This window comes from Mesoplodon densirostris, chromosome 3, assembly GCF_025265405.1.
Source record: "Mesoplodon densirostris isolate mMesDen1 chromosome 3, mMesDen1 primary haplotype, whole genome shotgun sequence".
In the NCBI taxonomy this organism is placed as follows: domain Eukaryota; kingdom Metazoa; phylum Chordata; class Mammalia; order Artiodactyla; family Ziphiidae; genus Mesoplodon; species Mesoplodon densirostris.
Window position 1 is genome coordinate 139,490,621 of NC_082663.1, and position 17,972 is coordinate 139,508,592.

Consider the following 17,972-nt stretch of genomic DNA (forward strand, 5'->3'; position numbering starts at 1 on the left):
CTTTTGGCAAGGAGGAGGGGAGGGAGTTTGTTTCAATTTTCTAATACTCTGGCCACCTGCGCATGGGCAGAGAAGTTGGGAGGGATGCCCTGAGAAGTCAAGGCTGAGGGCATATGGGTGGGGCCAGCTGGCTGGAGGTCACTGCTCTGGGAAGAAGCATCCTTGGTGTCTGGGACTTACATGTATTGACTGCCTACTAAGTGCCAGGCACATCATGCTTGGCTCCACAGGTCATCGTGTGTATGGCACACATGTGGCCAGAGGGTGGTTCCCACCTGCACTGACCCTCACCTTATGTGTCCCCCCAGGATGCTGCCCATCACAGAGCACCTGCTGCACCTCCTGGGATTGGAGAAGACGGCGTTCCGTTTGTATGCCCTGTCCGGGCTCCTTCTCTCCCTGCTCTTCTTCCTCTTCCGTCTGCTGCTGCGGTTCCTGAGGCTCTGCTGGCACTTCTATATCACCTGCTGCCGACTGCGCTGCTTCCCCCAGCCGCCCCGGCGCAGCTGGCTGCTGGGCCACCTGGGCATGGTGTGTGTGGCTGGGCAGGTGGGCTGGGTAGGGCAGGGCAGGTACAGATGTTCAGTAAGGATGATGGACCTGCTGGCTTCCCTCATCCCCCCAAGAATCTAGTTGGAGCCATGAACAGACCCATTTTACAGGATCTGAGTGAGACTGAGGTTCAGAGAGGGCAAGCAGGGACCCAGGATCACACAGCTTGGATGAGGCAGAGCCGACTCTAAAGTTCTCTCTACAATTCCAGGCTATTGCTGTAGCAACAGGTACCAGTGCTTGTGAAATCCCAGAGTGGGAGGCGGGGCACCCCACCTACCCCACAATGTGGTTTCACACACTCTCTCTTTCTCTTTAATGCTGTGGTCCCAGGCGAGGATTCCAACCCTTTTCTTTCATTTCATTTCTTATTTCACATATATATTCCAAGTATTATTTCAGGCACTTTATAAATATTAACTCATTTGGTCCTCTTGACAATCTTAGAAGGTAGGTCCTGTGACTATCTCCATTTTTCTCTGGAGAATACAATGGCACAGAGAGGTTAAGTAGCTGGCCTTAGGTCACAGAGCTCGTAAGTGGCAGCATCTGGGTTTAAACCCAGGCTGTCTGGCTCCAGCGTCCCTGATCTTAGCTGTCTACCCTTGCCCCTCTAGCTTCTGGATGAGAAAGGCTGGACTTTTCTAAAAGGGCTTCAGAGGTCAGAAGAGAGAAAGTCAGACTCCTGAGGGTGCTGAGGCTTTTGGGGCCAGAGTCCAGCCCCTATTTCCCTGCTGGACTCAGCTGATCCCCCTTCCAGGCCTAAATGAAACTGAGGGACAGTGGTGGAGACCTTCCTGGTTCAGGCCTCATGCTGAACTTGGAGGAAGGCTTTGGAGAGGCACTTTGGGGCAGCGGTCACCAGTGTGGGCTTGCCAGTCTCTACCATGTGCTGCCTGTGTGACCCTGACAAGATATTTCACCTCCCTGGGCCTCAGCTGACTCATCTGCAACGTGGAACTATAATCATTCCTAATAATCTCGTGGGATTGTTTCAACGATTCCTGAAGTCGTGTCTGTGGCATGCTGGGCACTGAGCCTGCTACACCGTGGTGGATGTATATGCTTAATTCCTGGGTCCTGCGGAGACTGGAAGTAACAAGTGATTCTAGACACATTTTAGACACTGCTTGGAGTGAGTGTCTGAGAAGAAGGAAGCAGGAGACATACTTCCACTCAATAGTGCAAGAAACATGCATTTTATTGTCCTCCTGGAGCCAGCACTCACCAAGTTTTGGCTGTTTGTGCCTGAATCTCCTCCCTCCTTCCCATTCTCCAACCACTGCTCAGGCCTCCTCCTCTCCTGCTGTTCCATGGTCCAGCCTCCTCACTGGGCTCCTGCCTTTAGTCTTACCCCTCCAGTCCATCCCTCTTCCTGGTCCCAGAAGGATTCTTGAATCCAGCCATGTCCCTCCCCTGTTTACACACCCTCCATGGCTCCCCATTGCTGTCCTGAGAAAGTCCCAGCTTCTCAGCTGGAGTTCAAGTCCCTTTAGACTCCAACCCCCACCCTCCTCACCTATTCTACCATCTCCCTCTGGTCCCATAGAATGACTTTCTGCTCCTGGGACAAGGCTCTGACTTTCCACCTCCATGGCCTTTGCTGAAACTGTGCCCTCTGCCCAGAATATCCTTCTCTGTTAGATGAACTTCTACTCATTTTTCATGCCCCATATCCAATGCCCTTACTCCAGGAAGCCCTCTGGCATGGATGGTGGTCCTGGAAATAGTGGCCAGGCTCTGGTGCCATGGGCGGTTGGCCAGCGCCAGTTCTGAAGTCCAGCCTTGACCCCGTGGGCCCATCCTGCCTCCCAGGCCATGAGACCTGGATGATGCCATGATCTCCCTTGGGTGTGGACAGGCTCAGGGCTGAACCTGATCAAGAAGGAGACACAGAAACCAGAGAGGAGTCATTTGTTCATTCATTCATTCATTTTACAATTGCTGGACCCTACCACTGGCCAGGCACTGGGTTAGGCTCCTTTATATCTGAGCTCTCCCAAGTCTCATAGCCTATGAAGTAGGGATGGACCTGCCCTATATTATGGATTCGATCTTTGGGGCTCAGAGAGGTTAGGTGACTTGCCCAAGATCACACAGCTGCTGAGGGTGGATCTGAGCTCAGATCCATCTGACATTGAGCCTGAAGTGCTCTGCCTCATAGAACATGTTGGTTAAGAGCAGGCATTTTGGAGCTTGGGGGCCTGTGTTCAAATCCTGGCTTTACCACTATGGCAGGTGATGCCAGTGTCTGCGCACATCCTCTCGGCCCATTTCTGGCTGCAGTGGGCTGACTTCTAGTTGCTAGCACCTGTGTTCTAGGGCTTTCTCTAGCAGCTGAAGCCCACTCTGCACGGGCGGACTGTGAACTTCAACCTCAGCCCATGATTATGGGACTAGGGGAGTTGGTATCAAAACACCCCAGCCCCCTCACCCTCAGGTGGGTTAACTCTGAGATGGATGTCCCCCAGAGGTCCCCGGTGGGACTGAGCCCCAGTTGTCCATGGGAGTAATTCCCTTGACAACTCTTTGCTGGCTGCCTTCCCTCTCTATCTCACTTCCCCTCTCCCCACCCATGTTTCTGGGGATCACCACCCAAATAAACTGCTTGCCCTAGAACCCTTGTCTCAGGTCCTGCTCCTAGGGGAGCCCAAACCAGGACAGTCCCTTTACTCACCTGTAACTTAAGACAAGTCATTTGACCCTTCTGAGTAAAGTAAAATGGGGAAAATAGTAGCAACTACATCATAGGGTTCTTGTGTGGGTTGAATGCATGAATATCTGAAAAATGCCCACAGCAGCACCCAACTGCAAGCATGTGTATGTGTTAAAGAGAACAATACTAGTAATATTTTATTACGACCATAGAGGAACTAGATTGATGCTAACCGTTATCATTACTGTGTTTACTCTTACTGCTTTTATTTCTTGAACACCAGCCGTGTGTCAGGCCCTGTGCTGGGGCTCTTCCACTTTGCTATTCCATGAATCCTCTCAACTACCCTCAGAAGGGGAGTTGACTTTCCCCCCAGTTTTCAGATGAGGGAATGGAGGCTCAGTGTGGTGCAGCCAACTGGCCGCAATCATACAGCTCTTCCCAGCTAGTTTTGAGGGCAGGGAAAGTGGTGGGAGGGAAGGGCTGGGGGAAGCCAGGACTGGACACCTTCTCACTACCCTTCTCTACCACCCCCTGCAGTATCTCCCGAATGAGACAGGCCTCCAAGATGAGAAGAAGGTGCTGGACAGCATGCACCATGTGATCCTGGTGTGGATAGGACCTGTCCTGCCACTGTTGGTTCTGGTGCACCCTGACTACATCAAGCCCCTGGTGGGTGCCTCAGGTAGGTGGGCTGGGCCCCTGAGTGATGAGTAGACCCTCAACTCCCAGAGCCTACCTACCTGGGTTTCTAGGCAGGTGGGCTATCCAGAAGAAGGGCCATTTGAAGGATGAATAGGAATTTACCAAAGCCACAATGGCAATACAGATAATGGGAGCAGCGTGGGAAAAGGCGTGACAATAAAATTCCCAGGAACTTTTAGAGGATGTTCACCTCTCAAAGTCAGAGCAGACATGTTCGGATAGGCAGTTGTTTGCCCAAGCTTTTGTTAAATGCTTGTTGCTCAATTTTAAGCCATGGCACTCCTATCATTTGGGTTCTGACACTCCCACTGTGGCTATCGCAGCCTGCAGGCTGGCCCTGAGTGGCAGAGAGGGAGAGGTAGAAGGATTGCTTCTCCCTTCTGCCATCCACACCTATTTCAAGGTGCAGGATTCCCAAGTGTGCTTGGCAAGCTCTTGCTCAGGCTTCAACATGCAGCTCTAATGACCTTCTCCTCCAGGAAGCCTCCTTTGATCCCCCATCCCCTGCATCGGCAGGCGGACTCTCAACCACTGCGCCACCAGGGAAGCCCTCTTCTACCTTTTTAATATCTTTTTTCTTTCTTTCTTTCCCCCTCCCTCCCCTCTCTACCAGCTCAGCGCATCTGTTTTCTGAGTGTCACCCTGCATGGTTATGAGACCCCAAGTAAACCAGGGAGTGGAGCCCCCATCATAAGCTTGGCAAGTTAGTAGATGCTCGGGCCTCTTCTCCTCTCCCCTGCCCTCTCTCAGGTCAGGCAGGATATCCAGTGCCTCCCCCACTGGAGAAGCTGGATGGTAGACTCCAGCTTGGGGAGGGTGGGGCTGTGTCAGTCACGAGAGGCAACTTGGAGTCAGGCCTCGTGACCCCAAGGTGTCCGGGCCCCTCCATGCCTGCCTGCCTGAGATTGGACAGACCTGGTCCTAAGTCGTAAATTCCATCCCCTATTGGGGCCTCTTTGGGACCACATCTTGGGGGTTTGCTCCTCTAGGCTTAAACCCACATAGCTGATGGGCCCTGAGAAAGGCATGGCTCTTCTTAGAACCTCTGTTTCTTCATCTTTTAAGGGGCATTTGGGATATACAGAGAAAGTAGGTGAGAATGCTTTATAGAAGACAAGGCAGGATATACAGGCATTTAATTGTAGCTTGTTTTCATATCTTCACTGTAAACATTGAGCTGAAATCACATACCATATACTTACTTGTTTTAACGTGTGAGGTATTTAGTGTGGTCACAGCGCTGTGCAACTGTCGCCTCTCTCTAGTTGCAAAACCCTTTCATCACCCCATAAAGCACTCCATAGCCATTACGTTATCACTTCCCATTCCCCCTTCTCTTCATCCAGTGGTAAATACTTTCTGTCCCTATGGATTTTCCTTTTCTGGATATATCATAGGAAAGGAATTACACAAAATGTGGTCCTTTGCACCTGACTTTCACTCAGAATAGTTTTTGAGGTTCATCCACATTGTAGCAATGATCAGGACTTCATTCTTTTTTTTTTTTTTTTTTGCGGTACGCGGGCCTCTCACTGTTGTGGCCTCTCCCGTTGCGGAGCACAGGCTCCGGACGCGCAGGCTCAGTGGCCATGGCTCATGGGCCTAGCCGCTCCACTGCATGTGGGATCTTCCCGGACCGGGGCACGAACCCGTGTCCCCTGCATCGACAGGCAGACTCTCAACCACTGCGCCACCAGGGAAGCCCTAGGACTTCATTCTTTTTTAAGGCTGAGTAATATTTCATTGTATGGATGTATGGATATACCATATTTGCTTATCCATTCATCTGATGACGTACATTTGGGTTGTTTCTACCTTTTGGCTGTTATGAATAATGGTGCTATGAACATGTGTGTACAAGTTTTGGACATATATTTTCATTTCTCTTGGGTAGGTACCTAGTTGTAGAATTGTGGGGTCATGTGGGAACTCTATGTCTAACTTTTCAAGGAACCACCAAACTGTTTTCCATGGTGTCTGCACATTCATTTTTCCCTATTAGGGTCCTGCTGTGAGCTGGGGACCCAGATATTCATCTCACAAGTTCTTGACACAACTGAGCAATAATTATAGTCACAGTAGTAAAAGTAGCCAACAGTTGGTTAGTTATTCACTTATGTGCATGAATATTTAATGAACACCTACTGTGTGCCAGGAGCACATTAGTTCATTGAGTTTTTGTAGGGTTGCCATGAGGTAGGCAAGATTGTTCGATTTTCTTGCCCAAGTTTACACAACCAGTTAGGGCTGGGATTTGAACCCAGACCTGGCCAGCCCAGAGGCCAAGCTCTCAACCACAGTAATATGCAGCTTCCTGCTGGGCACTTGTGGGGGCTTTTCTTATATGACCTTCTTCAGGGTAGATGTTACCATCTCCTTGTTACTGGAGGGGAAAGTGATGGGAGAGGCAGCCTGGATACAGGCCCTCCTGGCATTAGGTGCTGAGGGTTGGATTAGAGGAGGGACCTGAGGATGACAGAGCAAGTGTTCGGCTGGAGAGAAGGTTTGGAGAAGGTTTCCTGGAGGAGGCATCAGTGAAACTGGGCTTTGAAGGATGCATAGGAGTTTGCCTGATGAGAGGTCCTAGGTAGAGGGTCCTAAGTGCAAAAGTGCAGATGTGTGAAAGTGCCAGGGGAATTCAGGTGACTTGGGGTGTCTGGAGTGAAGATGACATGTGGGGAGAAGTAGGAAATGAGACAGGAGCTGGACTCAGAGCACCTATGTACAAAGTGAAGGAGCTTGTGTTTTATCTTGGGGGTGTTAGGGAGCCATGGGAGGTGTTTGAGCAGGATAGCCATTGGACAAGTTTGTGTGTCAGAAAGACCCCTGAAGGGCCTAGCATGGAGTCCAGAGCCCAGAGAGGAGAGGAGTGACTAGACTCCCACCTCCTCCTCCAAAGTTGCCTCTTCCTGGAAGTCTGCCTTGACTTCTAGCAACCCTTTCTCTGTGCCCCCCTCTGCTCCTGGCACACATTCTACCTCCTTGCTAATTACATGGCATGCCTTTGCTTCCCTTTCCCACTACGCCCAGAGCTCCTCCAGGCAGGGTGTGGAGCTGAGCCATCTCTGGGGCCGTAGCATTGCCCAGCATGGGTTGGGCACAGAAATGTGGCAGCAGAGGTGTGTAGAATGGGAGAACGAGTGGACAGATGATTGTGCATACAATTGGCCAATGCCTGGGGAGTGTAGGTAGCTGAATCATATCTCAGGTAAAAGTGACATCACTTGAGTTTCAGGTACTTCCTTCCTGGGCCCTGCCCATTCTGTCCCGGATCTATTCAGCACATAGAAAGGGAATGCCTTCACTCATCCATCCACCCACCCACCCACCCACCCATCATCCATCTATCCATCCATCCATCCACCCATCCATCCAACCATCCAACCATCCATCCATCTACCCATTGATAGTTCTCATTCATTCATCCTTTGATTGGTTAATTCATTCATACAATAAAAATTTATTTAGCACCAATAAGTTAGTGATCAACAAGGTCCCTCCCTTCAAAGCGCTTGTAACTGGATGGATACAATCCAGAGTGATTGGTGGGAGAGGGAATGGCATCCAGGCAGAGACTGGAAGAATGAGGAAAGAGTGTTTGAGGCAGAGAAGGCGCCTGGTGGAAAGACTCAGAACAGAGAGGGAACACAGCAGCTTTTCAAGGACCTGAGAAAAGTTCTATGATGTAAGCAAGTTGGGTGTGTGCGGGGAGGGGTGGTTGTGGTGGAGGAGAGAGGTGTTCTGAGAATGGCCTGGACTGGGATACGTCATTCAAGGCTTTGTACATGGGTTGAGCAGCTGTGCTTGAGGCTGATGGGAGTGTGGGCAGAAAAGGACATGGTCAGATCTACAGTCAAGTAAGATCCCCCTGGGTCTAGGGTACGGGACAGACTGGAAAGGGCGAGGCTGGAGGCTGGGAGCACAGGAGATGTAATTCAGATGGCCTGAGTTGGCAGAAAAGAGGGGGTGGATTAGGAGAAGAATCAGGTGAAGAAAGCCATACTGGAGAGAAAGCCCAGCCTGGGCAAAGGTTTGGAAGTGAGGGACAACGTGTGGGGTTATTTGGTGTATGCTGAAGGATGAGATGGGAGAGGCATACAGCAGCAAGATAGGGCAGGGCCTACAGTGCTAGCCTGAGCTTGAACTTTTTTACAAAGGTTTTAGGGAGCCATGGGAGGTGTTTGAGCAGGGAAGGCTCATGTTCAGATCAGCATGTTATAAGGCTCTCTTTGGGGCAGGTGTGGAGGATTGGACTGGAGGGGTGACATGGGAGGTGACAGCCCAAGGTGGAGGCCCAAGGAGGTCATAAGTAGAGGTCAAGGGTCAGAACTCTGTTTTGAGACATCATCACCTCTTCTCTCTCCACAGCTGCCATTGCCCCCAAGGATGACCTTTTCTATGGCTTTCTGAAACCTTGGCTGGGTGAGCTCGGGACTGGGTAGCCTGGAGCTGGGGCTTCAGGAAAGAGGGGGCAGGGTGTGGGGTTTGTTGGTGAGGTCCTTAACCTTGGTCTTCTGGGTCCAGGAGATGGGTTGTTGCTCAGCAAAGGTGACAAGTGGAGCCGGCACCGCCGCCTGCTGACACCTGCCTTCCACTTTGACATACTGAAGCCCTACATGAAGATCTTCAACCAGTGCACTGATATCATGCATGTGAGTCCCAGGGTTTCTTGGGAAGAGGGTATCCTGGAAGTGAGGCTGGTCCAGGCTCGAGCTCATGGGCAAACCATGTGATGCCAGGAAGCCTCACTTCCTTTATCTATAAAGTGGTCTTGTAGTGAACTTGCAGCTGGGTCACTGTCAGCCCGGGTGAAGGTCTGTGGTCTCCATACCCATTTGCCACGTGTCTTTCTCTTCCAGGCTAAATGGCAGCGCTTGGCAGAGGGCTCAGAAGTCTCCCTTGACATGTTTGAGCATGTCAGCCTCATGACCCTGGACAGTCTTCAGAAATGTGTCTTCAGCTACAACAGCAACTGCCAGGAGTGAGTGTGGCCTCCCTGGGGAACATAGAGTCAGCTGCTCCAGGGGCGAGGTGATGAGAGGAAAAAGGAAACTCTTAGCTCTTAGGCACTCCTGTGCGGCTGTCACTGACAGGCTGTGTGGTTCCGGGAAACTGACATCACCTCTCTGAGCCTGTTTCCTCATCCCCAAAATGGACATCTCCATCCCATCCCCACAGGCATCGTATGAGAATTACAGGGGATAATGTGAGTCAATAGCTTGGCATACAGTAGGTGCTCGGTAGACGCTAGTTTCACTCATTCCTCCACAAAAGGTATGTGGTCTTTGGAAAGACCCTTCCCACATTTTCTGAGCCTCAGTTTCTTTGTAAAACAGGGATGACAATCCCTGACCTTCTGAGAGATGTTTTTTTTTTTCTTTTTTTTTTTTTTTGCGGTACGCGGGCCTCTCACTGCTGTGGCCTCTCCCGTTGCGCAGCACAGGCTCCGGACGCGCAGGCTCAGCGGCCATGGCTCACGGGTCCAGCCACTCTGCGGCATGTGGGATCTTCCCAGACCGGGGCACGAACCCACGTCCCCTGCATCGGTAGGCAGACTCTCAACCACTGCGCCACCAGGGAAGCCCCTGAGAGATGTTTAAAGCATAAAATGATATAGCACTACCCTGGCACATGATGGATGTCGAGTGAATATTTGTTGAATGAATGAAATAACCATAGCTGGTTCATTCATTCATTCATCAAATATTTGTTGTGTACCTACTATGTGCCTGGCACCATGCTAGCCACTGGGGATATGGTGGTAAGCACTAAGCCCAATTCCTTGGAGCTTACAGTCTAAGTGGGGATATAAGGAATAAGGGACATAATGACTGTCAAGTTTGTAGCACATAGTAGGTCCTCAAAAACAAGCTGCTGACTTTGTTACTCTGGGCCTTGTAGTGGTATTGTTTCAGTTGGGTAAGGTGGAGATGGCCTTGGTAATTAATTCATTAACTGATCCAAGAAATATTTATCGAGTGCCTACTGTGTACCAGCGCTAGAGTAGAATACAGTGGTCAACAAAACAGATAAGGTCTTGCTCTCCTGGAACTTACATTTTAGTGGGAAGACAGGCAGTAACCATGAACAAATAAACAAGAAAATGGCAGCTGGTGATTAGTGCATGAAAACAACAAGCATGCTTCAGAACTAAGGACAGCTCTTTGCAATCCTGCCCCCTGCAATTTAGTTTTTCTTTTTTTTAAAATAAGAACTTTACTGAGATTAATTGATATACCATACAATTCACCCATTTAAAGTATACAACCAATGGTTTCTAGTATATTCACAGAGTTGTGCAACCATCACCATAATCAATTTTAGAATATTTTCACCAAAAAGAAACCCTGTACATTTTAGCACTCATCTCCCACTTCCCACTTCCCTTCCAGATCTAGGCAATAACTAATCTTCCTTCTGTCTCTATAGATTTGTCTTTTATGGAAATTTCATATAGATGGAATTACACAGACTTCTGTTTCTGGTTTCTTTCGGTCAACATATTGTTTTCAGATTCAACCATGCTGTAGTTGAATTATCAATAATTCGTTTAAAAAATTGCTGAATAGGGCTTCCCTGGTGGCGCAGTGGTTGGGAGTCCGCCTGCCAATTCCGGGGACACGGGTTCGTGCCCCGGTCCAGGAAGATCCCACATGCTGCGGAGTGGCTGGGTCCGTGAGCCATGGCCGCTGAGCCTGCACGTCCGGAGCCTGTGCTCTGCAACGGGAGAGGCCACAGCAGTGAGAGGCCCGCGTACCGCAAAAAAAAAAAAAATAAAAATAAAAAATTGCTGAATAATATTCCATTTACCACATAATACCACGTTTTGCTTATCCAGTCATCTGTTTATAGACATTAAGTTTGTTTCCATTTTTTGGCTATTATGAGCAATGCTGCTATAAACATTTGTGTAGAAGAGGTTTTGTGTGAACATTTTAAATTCTCTTGAGTATATACCTAAGAGTAAAATTACTGGGCTATATGATAATTCTATGTTTAACCTTTTTTGGAACTGCCAGACTTTTTCCATAAGTTGGTTGCACCATTTTACATTCTTACCAGCAGTATGTGAGGGCTCCAGCTTCTCCACACCCTCATCAACACTTGTTATTATCTGTCTTTTTGATTATAGCCATCCAGTTGGGGTAAAGTGGTATTTCATTGTAGGTTTTTTTTGCATTTCCCTAATGACCAATGTTGTTAAGCATCTTTTCATATGCCTGTTGCCCAGTTGTATGTCTTCTTTGGAGAAATGTCTATTATATTCTTTCCCCATTTTAAAATTGCGTTATTTGTCTTTTTTATTATTGAGTTTTAAGAGTGCTTTATATATTTTAGATACAAGCTTCTCACCAGGTATATGATTGGCAAATATTTTCTCCCACTCTGTGGATTGTAGCCATTTAATTTTAGTGATGCTACATCTATTGAGAAGTCCTCATCCCTCTTTGGGCCTGTTTTAAAATGTACCTAGAATGTAGTTTTATTCGGGTATGGTGAGGCCAACAGATCAAGAAACAATTGCCATTGAAAAGATAGTTTGTTACTTACTGCTCCCAAGATGAGGGGGCATGCCACACCACACAGGGCCACATGGGGAAGCACCAGAAGAAAGCATGGCAAAAACATTTTTAGGGGTGCTCTACGGGAAGCAATGGGAAAGGCAGGGTATGCAGGATTAAGATTGGCTAGTTTGAATAATTTCAGCAGGCTCTGGGGCACAGGGGTGCCCCCAAGTTATCCAGTGCTTGGCCCTGGGGTGATTAAGGCAGGGGGATAGTGGCTCAACCCAATAATGTTTGGAGTATGGACTCTGGATTGGCTGGTTTGCAAAAGAAAGGCATGCTCCTGGGTGAGTCATTTGCTATCTCTAAGAAATGGCTAGTCCTGGGAGGGGTGGTATCTCTCCAGTCACTGAAGCCCCAGATGGCAGAGCATCAAGAATACAAGGAAATAAGAAAATAGAGTTAATTCAGGGCCTCTCTTTGTAACCTGCCCTTTGGGAGAGGAAGCTTGTCTTAGGGTGCAGGGCTTTGCTCATGGCCTTTCTTCTCCCTGGCAGGAAGATGAGTGATTACATCTCGGCCATCATTGAGCTGAGCGCACTGGTGGTCCGGCGTCAGTATCGCCTGCATCACCACATTGACTTCATCTATTACCGTACAGCAGACGGACGGCGTTTCCGGCAGGCCTGTGACACCGTGCATCACTTCACCACGGAGGTCATCCAGGAGCGGCGGCGGGCACTACACCAGCTGGGGGCTGAGGCCTGGCTTAAGGCCAAGCAGGGCAAGACCTTGGACTTCATAGATGTGCTGCTCCTGGCCAGGGTGAGGCTGGACCCTGGAGGGTGGAGCTCTGCCCAGGACAGCCTCCTCATGAGTTGCAGCAATTGTGTAAAATGATAAACATCCAAACTAACATGGATCTAGAATGCAGGCAGATGCAAAACACGTAAGACTGTATTCGTTCGTTAGGGTTGCCATAAAAAAGCGCCACACATTGGGTGGCTTAAATGACAGAAATAAATTTTCTCAGTGTTGGTTTCTTCTGAGGCCTCTCTCCTTGGCTTGTAGCTGGCTGTCTTCACCTGTGTTTTCCAATTGTCTTCCCTCTGTGCATGTCTGTGTCTTCATCTCCTCTCCTTATAAGGACACCAGTCATATTGGATTAGAGCCCACCCTAATGACCTCATTGTAACTTAATCACCTCTGCAAAAGGCTTATCTCCAAATTAGGTCACATTCTGAGGTACTGGGGGTTAGGATTTCAACTTAAGGGTTCTGGGGTGGGGCTGCGGAGGGACAGAATTCAGTTCACAACACAAAGATGCAATACAAGACCTTGAAGAAATGTGACACTTGCCAGAGATAGGTGGTCACCTATTTGTGGCGCTTCTGTGGAGTTTCTGAGCAGCACCTGGGTTCTGGATTCAGACAGTCCTGGATTCCGGTTTGATAATAGTTCTGCTGCTTCATGGATGTTTGACCTTAGTCATCTAAGTCTTCCCTCTGAGCCTCAGTTTCCTCATTTACAGCATGATGATCATAAGACCTGATCACAAGGTTGTTGTCAGGCATCTGGCAGTATGCTTGGCTCTAGGAGCTGCTGAAGAAATACAAAGTCCCTTCTTCCTCTCATCTTTGGCTCTCTTTCCATCTTTCTTAGACAAGTTGCATACATCTATCTGCCTAGGATCCTTTCCCCTGCCGCTTGGCTTAAGATAAAGAAGGGGGTGTCTTCACTTTGGAAGAACTCCTAGGATGTGGCGGGTGGGATGAAGTGAGCTGAGCAGAGTCTGCTGCCCATTCCAGGATGAAGATGGGAAGGAACTGTCAGATGAGGACATCCGAGCTGAGGCAGACACCTTCATGTTTGAAGGTGAGGACATGGGGTGTGGCTGGGGAAGGATGGGAAGGGGCCCCATTGTCTGAATACAGCATCTCCGCTATCTTTCGGCAGCATCCATTTAAGCTCCTTATCTGCCTGCAGGTCACGACACAACATCCAGCGGGCTCTCGTGGGTGCTGTTCAACTTGGCCAAGCATCCAGAGTACCAGGAGAAGTGCCGGGAAGAGATCCAGGAAGTCATGAAAGGTCGGGAGCTGGAGGAACTGGAGTGGTTAGTCTGGGGTCATGGGGGTAGTGGGGGCAGGTTGAGTTCAAAGCCTTGAGTATTAATCTCTCTGCTCTACCACTTACTGACTGTCTAACCTCAGACAAGTCACTTAAGCTTCTTGAATTTCAATTTCTTCAACTGCAAAATGGGGATGACAGGTAACGCGTATGCCTACCTCACAATGCAGGAGTTCTTAGTTAAGAGTGTCTTAGTCAGCAATGGTTGCAATAACGCTGCCTAACAAACAGCCCCCCTACGTTCAGTGGTTTGCAGCAAGCATTTATTTATTGCTCTTGTGTGCACATATTTCTTGCTCTTGTCTGCATATTACTCTTGTTACTCTGGGCTGCACTGAGTTGAGTGGAGATGCTTCCAAGCTTAGGTTTGGGTTCAGGTTTTTTCCACATCTCCTCATTTTTCATGGACCAGCAGCCACGCTGGGCATGTTCTCCTCAAGACAGACTCCAGAAGCACAAAGAACCACACAACTTAAAACCTCTGCTTGCATTGTAACATCCCATTAGCTAAAGCAAGTCATCTGGCCAATCCCACCATGAAAGGGGTGGGACATATGCTCCAGCCATCCGAGCAGAAGATACTCAGAATCACATGGCAAAGGGCATAGTGTAAAATTCCAATGTGGGGGGAAGTGTAAGAATCAGGAATAATAATCCGATTTACTTCAGATGTGTGCTGTGTGGAGCTGATTCTGGGCGATGCGAAGAAAACACAGCATTGAACAGCGAGAAAGTTCCTTTTGGTTCATTGTCAGCCATTTGGATTGTGACCTCAGGGAGACACTTTCAGTTGGTGCCATTGTGTCTTTAACACCTTGCTAATCCTTGCTAATCTGCCTTTTTAACAAAGGGAGAAGATACCTCAGGTTCTGAGAATTGGGCAGGAGGTGGTATCTAGCCAGAATTTATTAACTGTCTTCTGTTTTCCCAGTGGTGTTTATATTTATGGATACCTTTATACCAGGCATGCCATTTGCCCTTTATGGTAGCAACAGAGAGTTTCTATGAAAGATAACCTGTTAGTGTAAAGAAAACAATCTAGATAATAAACCAAGGGTTATAATTAATCCAATTTTGTGCCCTGAAGTCCAAAGGAAAAAAACTAATGTACTGTAAGAAGAGGATGTATGGGTTTATAAATACTGAAATTGATCTATACAGGCTGGTAAATCGCTGCCACCCCAGGTCCCCCTGGCTGTCCTGGCACCTCCCCAGGGATGCCCCCTGACCTCCACATAATTAATCAGTTAAGGGGTTAATGCTGGGCTCACAGACATCCGGCTAGTGCTGCTCTGATTGGTCAGGGGTCAGATATTTTACTTGCTGAGGATTAGAGGTGTGTGCAGGGCACAACTGCAAATGCCTGAAGTTGGGGCAAGTCTGAGATCCTAGACTGGTTTCCTGCAGCTGCTCCTAATTGCCTGTGCACATGTGTGTGTATATGTGTCTGGGGAAGGGGGTGGCACCATGGCCTGGACCCTAGTTACCCACTGTTCCACATTCCCCAGGGACGACCTAACCCAGCTGCCCTTCACCACTCTGTGCATCAAGGAGAGCCTCCGCCAGTTCCCACCTGTGACCCTGGTCTCCCGCCGCTGCACGGAGGACATTAAGCTCCCAGATGGGCGCATCATCCCCAAAGGTGCCCTCTATGTGCTCCCTGCTGCCTGCCTGCTCTATTGCCCATGGGGGCCTGGCCATGCATGCCCCAGGTCCACCGTCCCTGTAGGCAGTGTATAGCCTGTTGCTTCTGGGGTGATGGGGGAGACTCAGTTGTGTGTGTGTGCTGGGGAGATAGAGGTTGGTGAGTCCAAGCAGAACGGAAGGAGCGGGTGTGGCAGGGTGGGTCCTGTGAGGGTGCACGTAGGGAAGGTTGATTTCATTCCGTTGCCAGATATTCCCTGGAGACCAGGTCCTGTCCTGGGTGATGCTGGGCATCTAGAGAAGCCTCATTCCCGGGCCCAAGCTTTGAGTACCACCCAGACTGGGGAAGATACATCAGGGCACAGACATTCCCAGACACATGGGGTGAGGGATGGGCTAAAGGGAGGGACAGAGGCTGGAGCAGCCCCAAATAAGGAGCGATGGCTGTATCTGGGGTGGAATGCAGGGAGGGCTGCCTGGAAGAGGGGACGTGAGAGGTGAGCCTTGGGGGTTGGAAATGAGAGCATGTTTATGGAGCAGAGCCCCAGGGTGCAGACAGTGAAAGGCCTTGAATGCCAGGTTGAGGCACTTGAACTTGATCCTCAGGGCAGTAGGGAGCCATGGGAGGTATTTGAGCTGAGGAGGAGCAATGTCAGATATATGAGTGAGAAAGATCCCTGTGTGGCCAGGAAGGCAGCTAGAAAGATGGGGATGGGAACCTCTTATGGAGAAGCAGGGGGAGTGGATGGGGCAGCAGAATTTTTTAGGGAAGGATGGGCAGGAAAGGGTGGCAGATGGCTTGTGGGAATAGCATGGCTCCAGGGAGAGCCAGGGAGGCGTAGGTCTCCAGAGGAGGTCCTGGTTTCCCTAGGTTCCACTGACACAATGACCCCACCCCTCCCCACAGGAATCATCTGCCTAGTCAGCATCTATGGGACCCACCATAACCCTACAGTGTGGCCTGACTCCAAGGTGAGCTCCTGCCCCAACCCTCTCTTCTCTCAGCTTCTTTCTTCTCAGAAGGGACAGTCCTTGGTCAGCAAGGCCTCCCCTCCCCTCCTCCCCAGGGAGCCAGATGGCAGGGCTGGGTGTAGGGCTTGAGTACTCCTCCCATTTATTCACCCATTCACTCTTAATTCATTACATCAGGAAATCTTTATTGAGCATCTACCGTGTGTCAGACCCAGTGCTGGGCACTGAGGACAGAGGAAGATACTGTCTTTGCTCTCACGGAGCTCACAGTGAAGTGCAGAGGAATAAAATAAGCTAATAAACAAGATCATTTTGGATATTAATAAATGCTCAAAGGAAACAAAACTGGAGTGGGTCGGGGGGTGGGGGAGAGCACTTTAGCTCACACGGTGAGGAAAGGCCTTACAAAAGAAGCGATGTTTGAGCTGAAACTGAAAACATTCACACTGAAAAGTGAGGAGCAGGGAAAAGTGTGTTCCACATGACGGAAACAGCAAGTGCAAAGGCCCTGTGGTGGGAATGGGAAGGAGACAGGTGTGGCTGGATTGTAATGAGGTTCTCTCTGTCCTGCTGGTCTGGTGCCCAGAGGCTGAGGGCGGGAACCAGATTGGGATGGCTGAACCAGCCCTCAGGCTCACCCTCAGTCTACTCTTGCCTAGGTGTACAACCCCTATCGCTTTGACCCGGACAACTCACGGCAGCGCTCCCCGCTAGCTTACATGCCCTTCTCTGCAGGACCCAGGTAACTTCTATTTTCCCCAGTCCAGGTGAAGCGTAGGAGACATATCGAGGCCAGTGGAAGATCAGGGATGCACCCATCAGGAGTAGAAACCACGTCCACTCGGGTGTCCCCGCCAATCTGGTACCCTTTTCGTGCCCTCAATACACCAGGAAGCCCCCAAATCAGACTCTGCTATATCATCCATGGGTACCAACTATCTACTCTATGCCAGGCCCTGAGTTCTGGGCTCACATGCTCCTAACGGCTCTATGATGCCTTTGTCTGGAAGTTGAGGTTCAGAGGGGGAGGTCATTTACCACATCCCAGGGACCCCGCACACACAGCGGCTGGGCCTGAGTTCCCTGTTCCCCGTCCTTCAGGAACTGCATCGGACAGAGCTTCGCCATGGCTGAGATGCGCGTGGCCGTGGCGCTGACGCTCATGCGCTTCCGCCTGAGCGTGGACCGAACGCGCAAGGTGCGGCGGAAGCCCGAGCTCATTCTGCGCACGGAGGATGGCATCTGGCTCAAGGTGGAGCCGCTGCCTCCGCGGGCCTGCGAGTCGGCGCGCCCCTGAGGATCCCCGGGGGCCCAAGCCCCGCCCAGAGAGGCCCAGGTTCCGCCCCCGAGGGCCCAGGCCCCGCCCTCAAGATCCTGAGGGCATAGGCCACGCCCGTCGAAGTCCAGGCTCATTAAGCAGCCTGGTGGCGCAGGTCACACCCACTTAAGGCAAGGCTCCGCCCCTGGAGGGTCTGATCCCGCCCCCTGAGGTCCAGGTCCCGACCCCTGAATGCCAGTTTCTGCCCTCTTGTTTGAAGGACCAGGATTGGCCACTCCCCTCGGGCTCAGGCCCCGCCCCAGCGTCCTTCGGATTCAGGTCTTCAGGCTCCGCCCATTGAGCCTTCCAAGGACCTAAGACCTGATACCAAAGGCCTCCAGGATACAAGCCCAGTCTACTTCAGATCCCAGATGGCTTTTAAACTGAGGATTTGAGAACTGGAGCTTGAGATCAGAACCTTGAACCGAACATCACCTTCTTGAGGCCCCCAGCCCATGTGGATGAACTCCTCAGGAATTAGGTTGCATCC

The 17,972-nt window shown here is 50.2% G+C and overlaps 1 protein-coding gene across 1 annotated transcript; it reads left to right on the top strand.

The window, feature by feature from the left end:
- The first annotated feature begins 309 nt into the window (after positions 1-309).
- On the top strand, positions 310-17,461 carry LOC132485577 (ultra-long-chain fatty acid omega-hydroxylase). The gene is made up of 12 exons (XM_060092114.1): positions 310-531; positions 3,749-3,893; positions 8,282-8,335; positions 8,438-8,565; positions 8,773-8,894; positions 11,976-12,243; positions 13,227-13,293; positions 13,405-13,534; positions 15,057-15,190; positions 16,100-16,164; positions 16,824-16,906; positions 17,266-17,461. Exons 1-12 carry the CDS (start codon positions 310-312, stop codon positions 17,459-17,461), a joined length of 1,614 nt encoding a protein of 537 aa, XP_059948097.1.
- Positions 17,462-17,972: the final 511 nt, after the last annotated feature.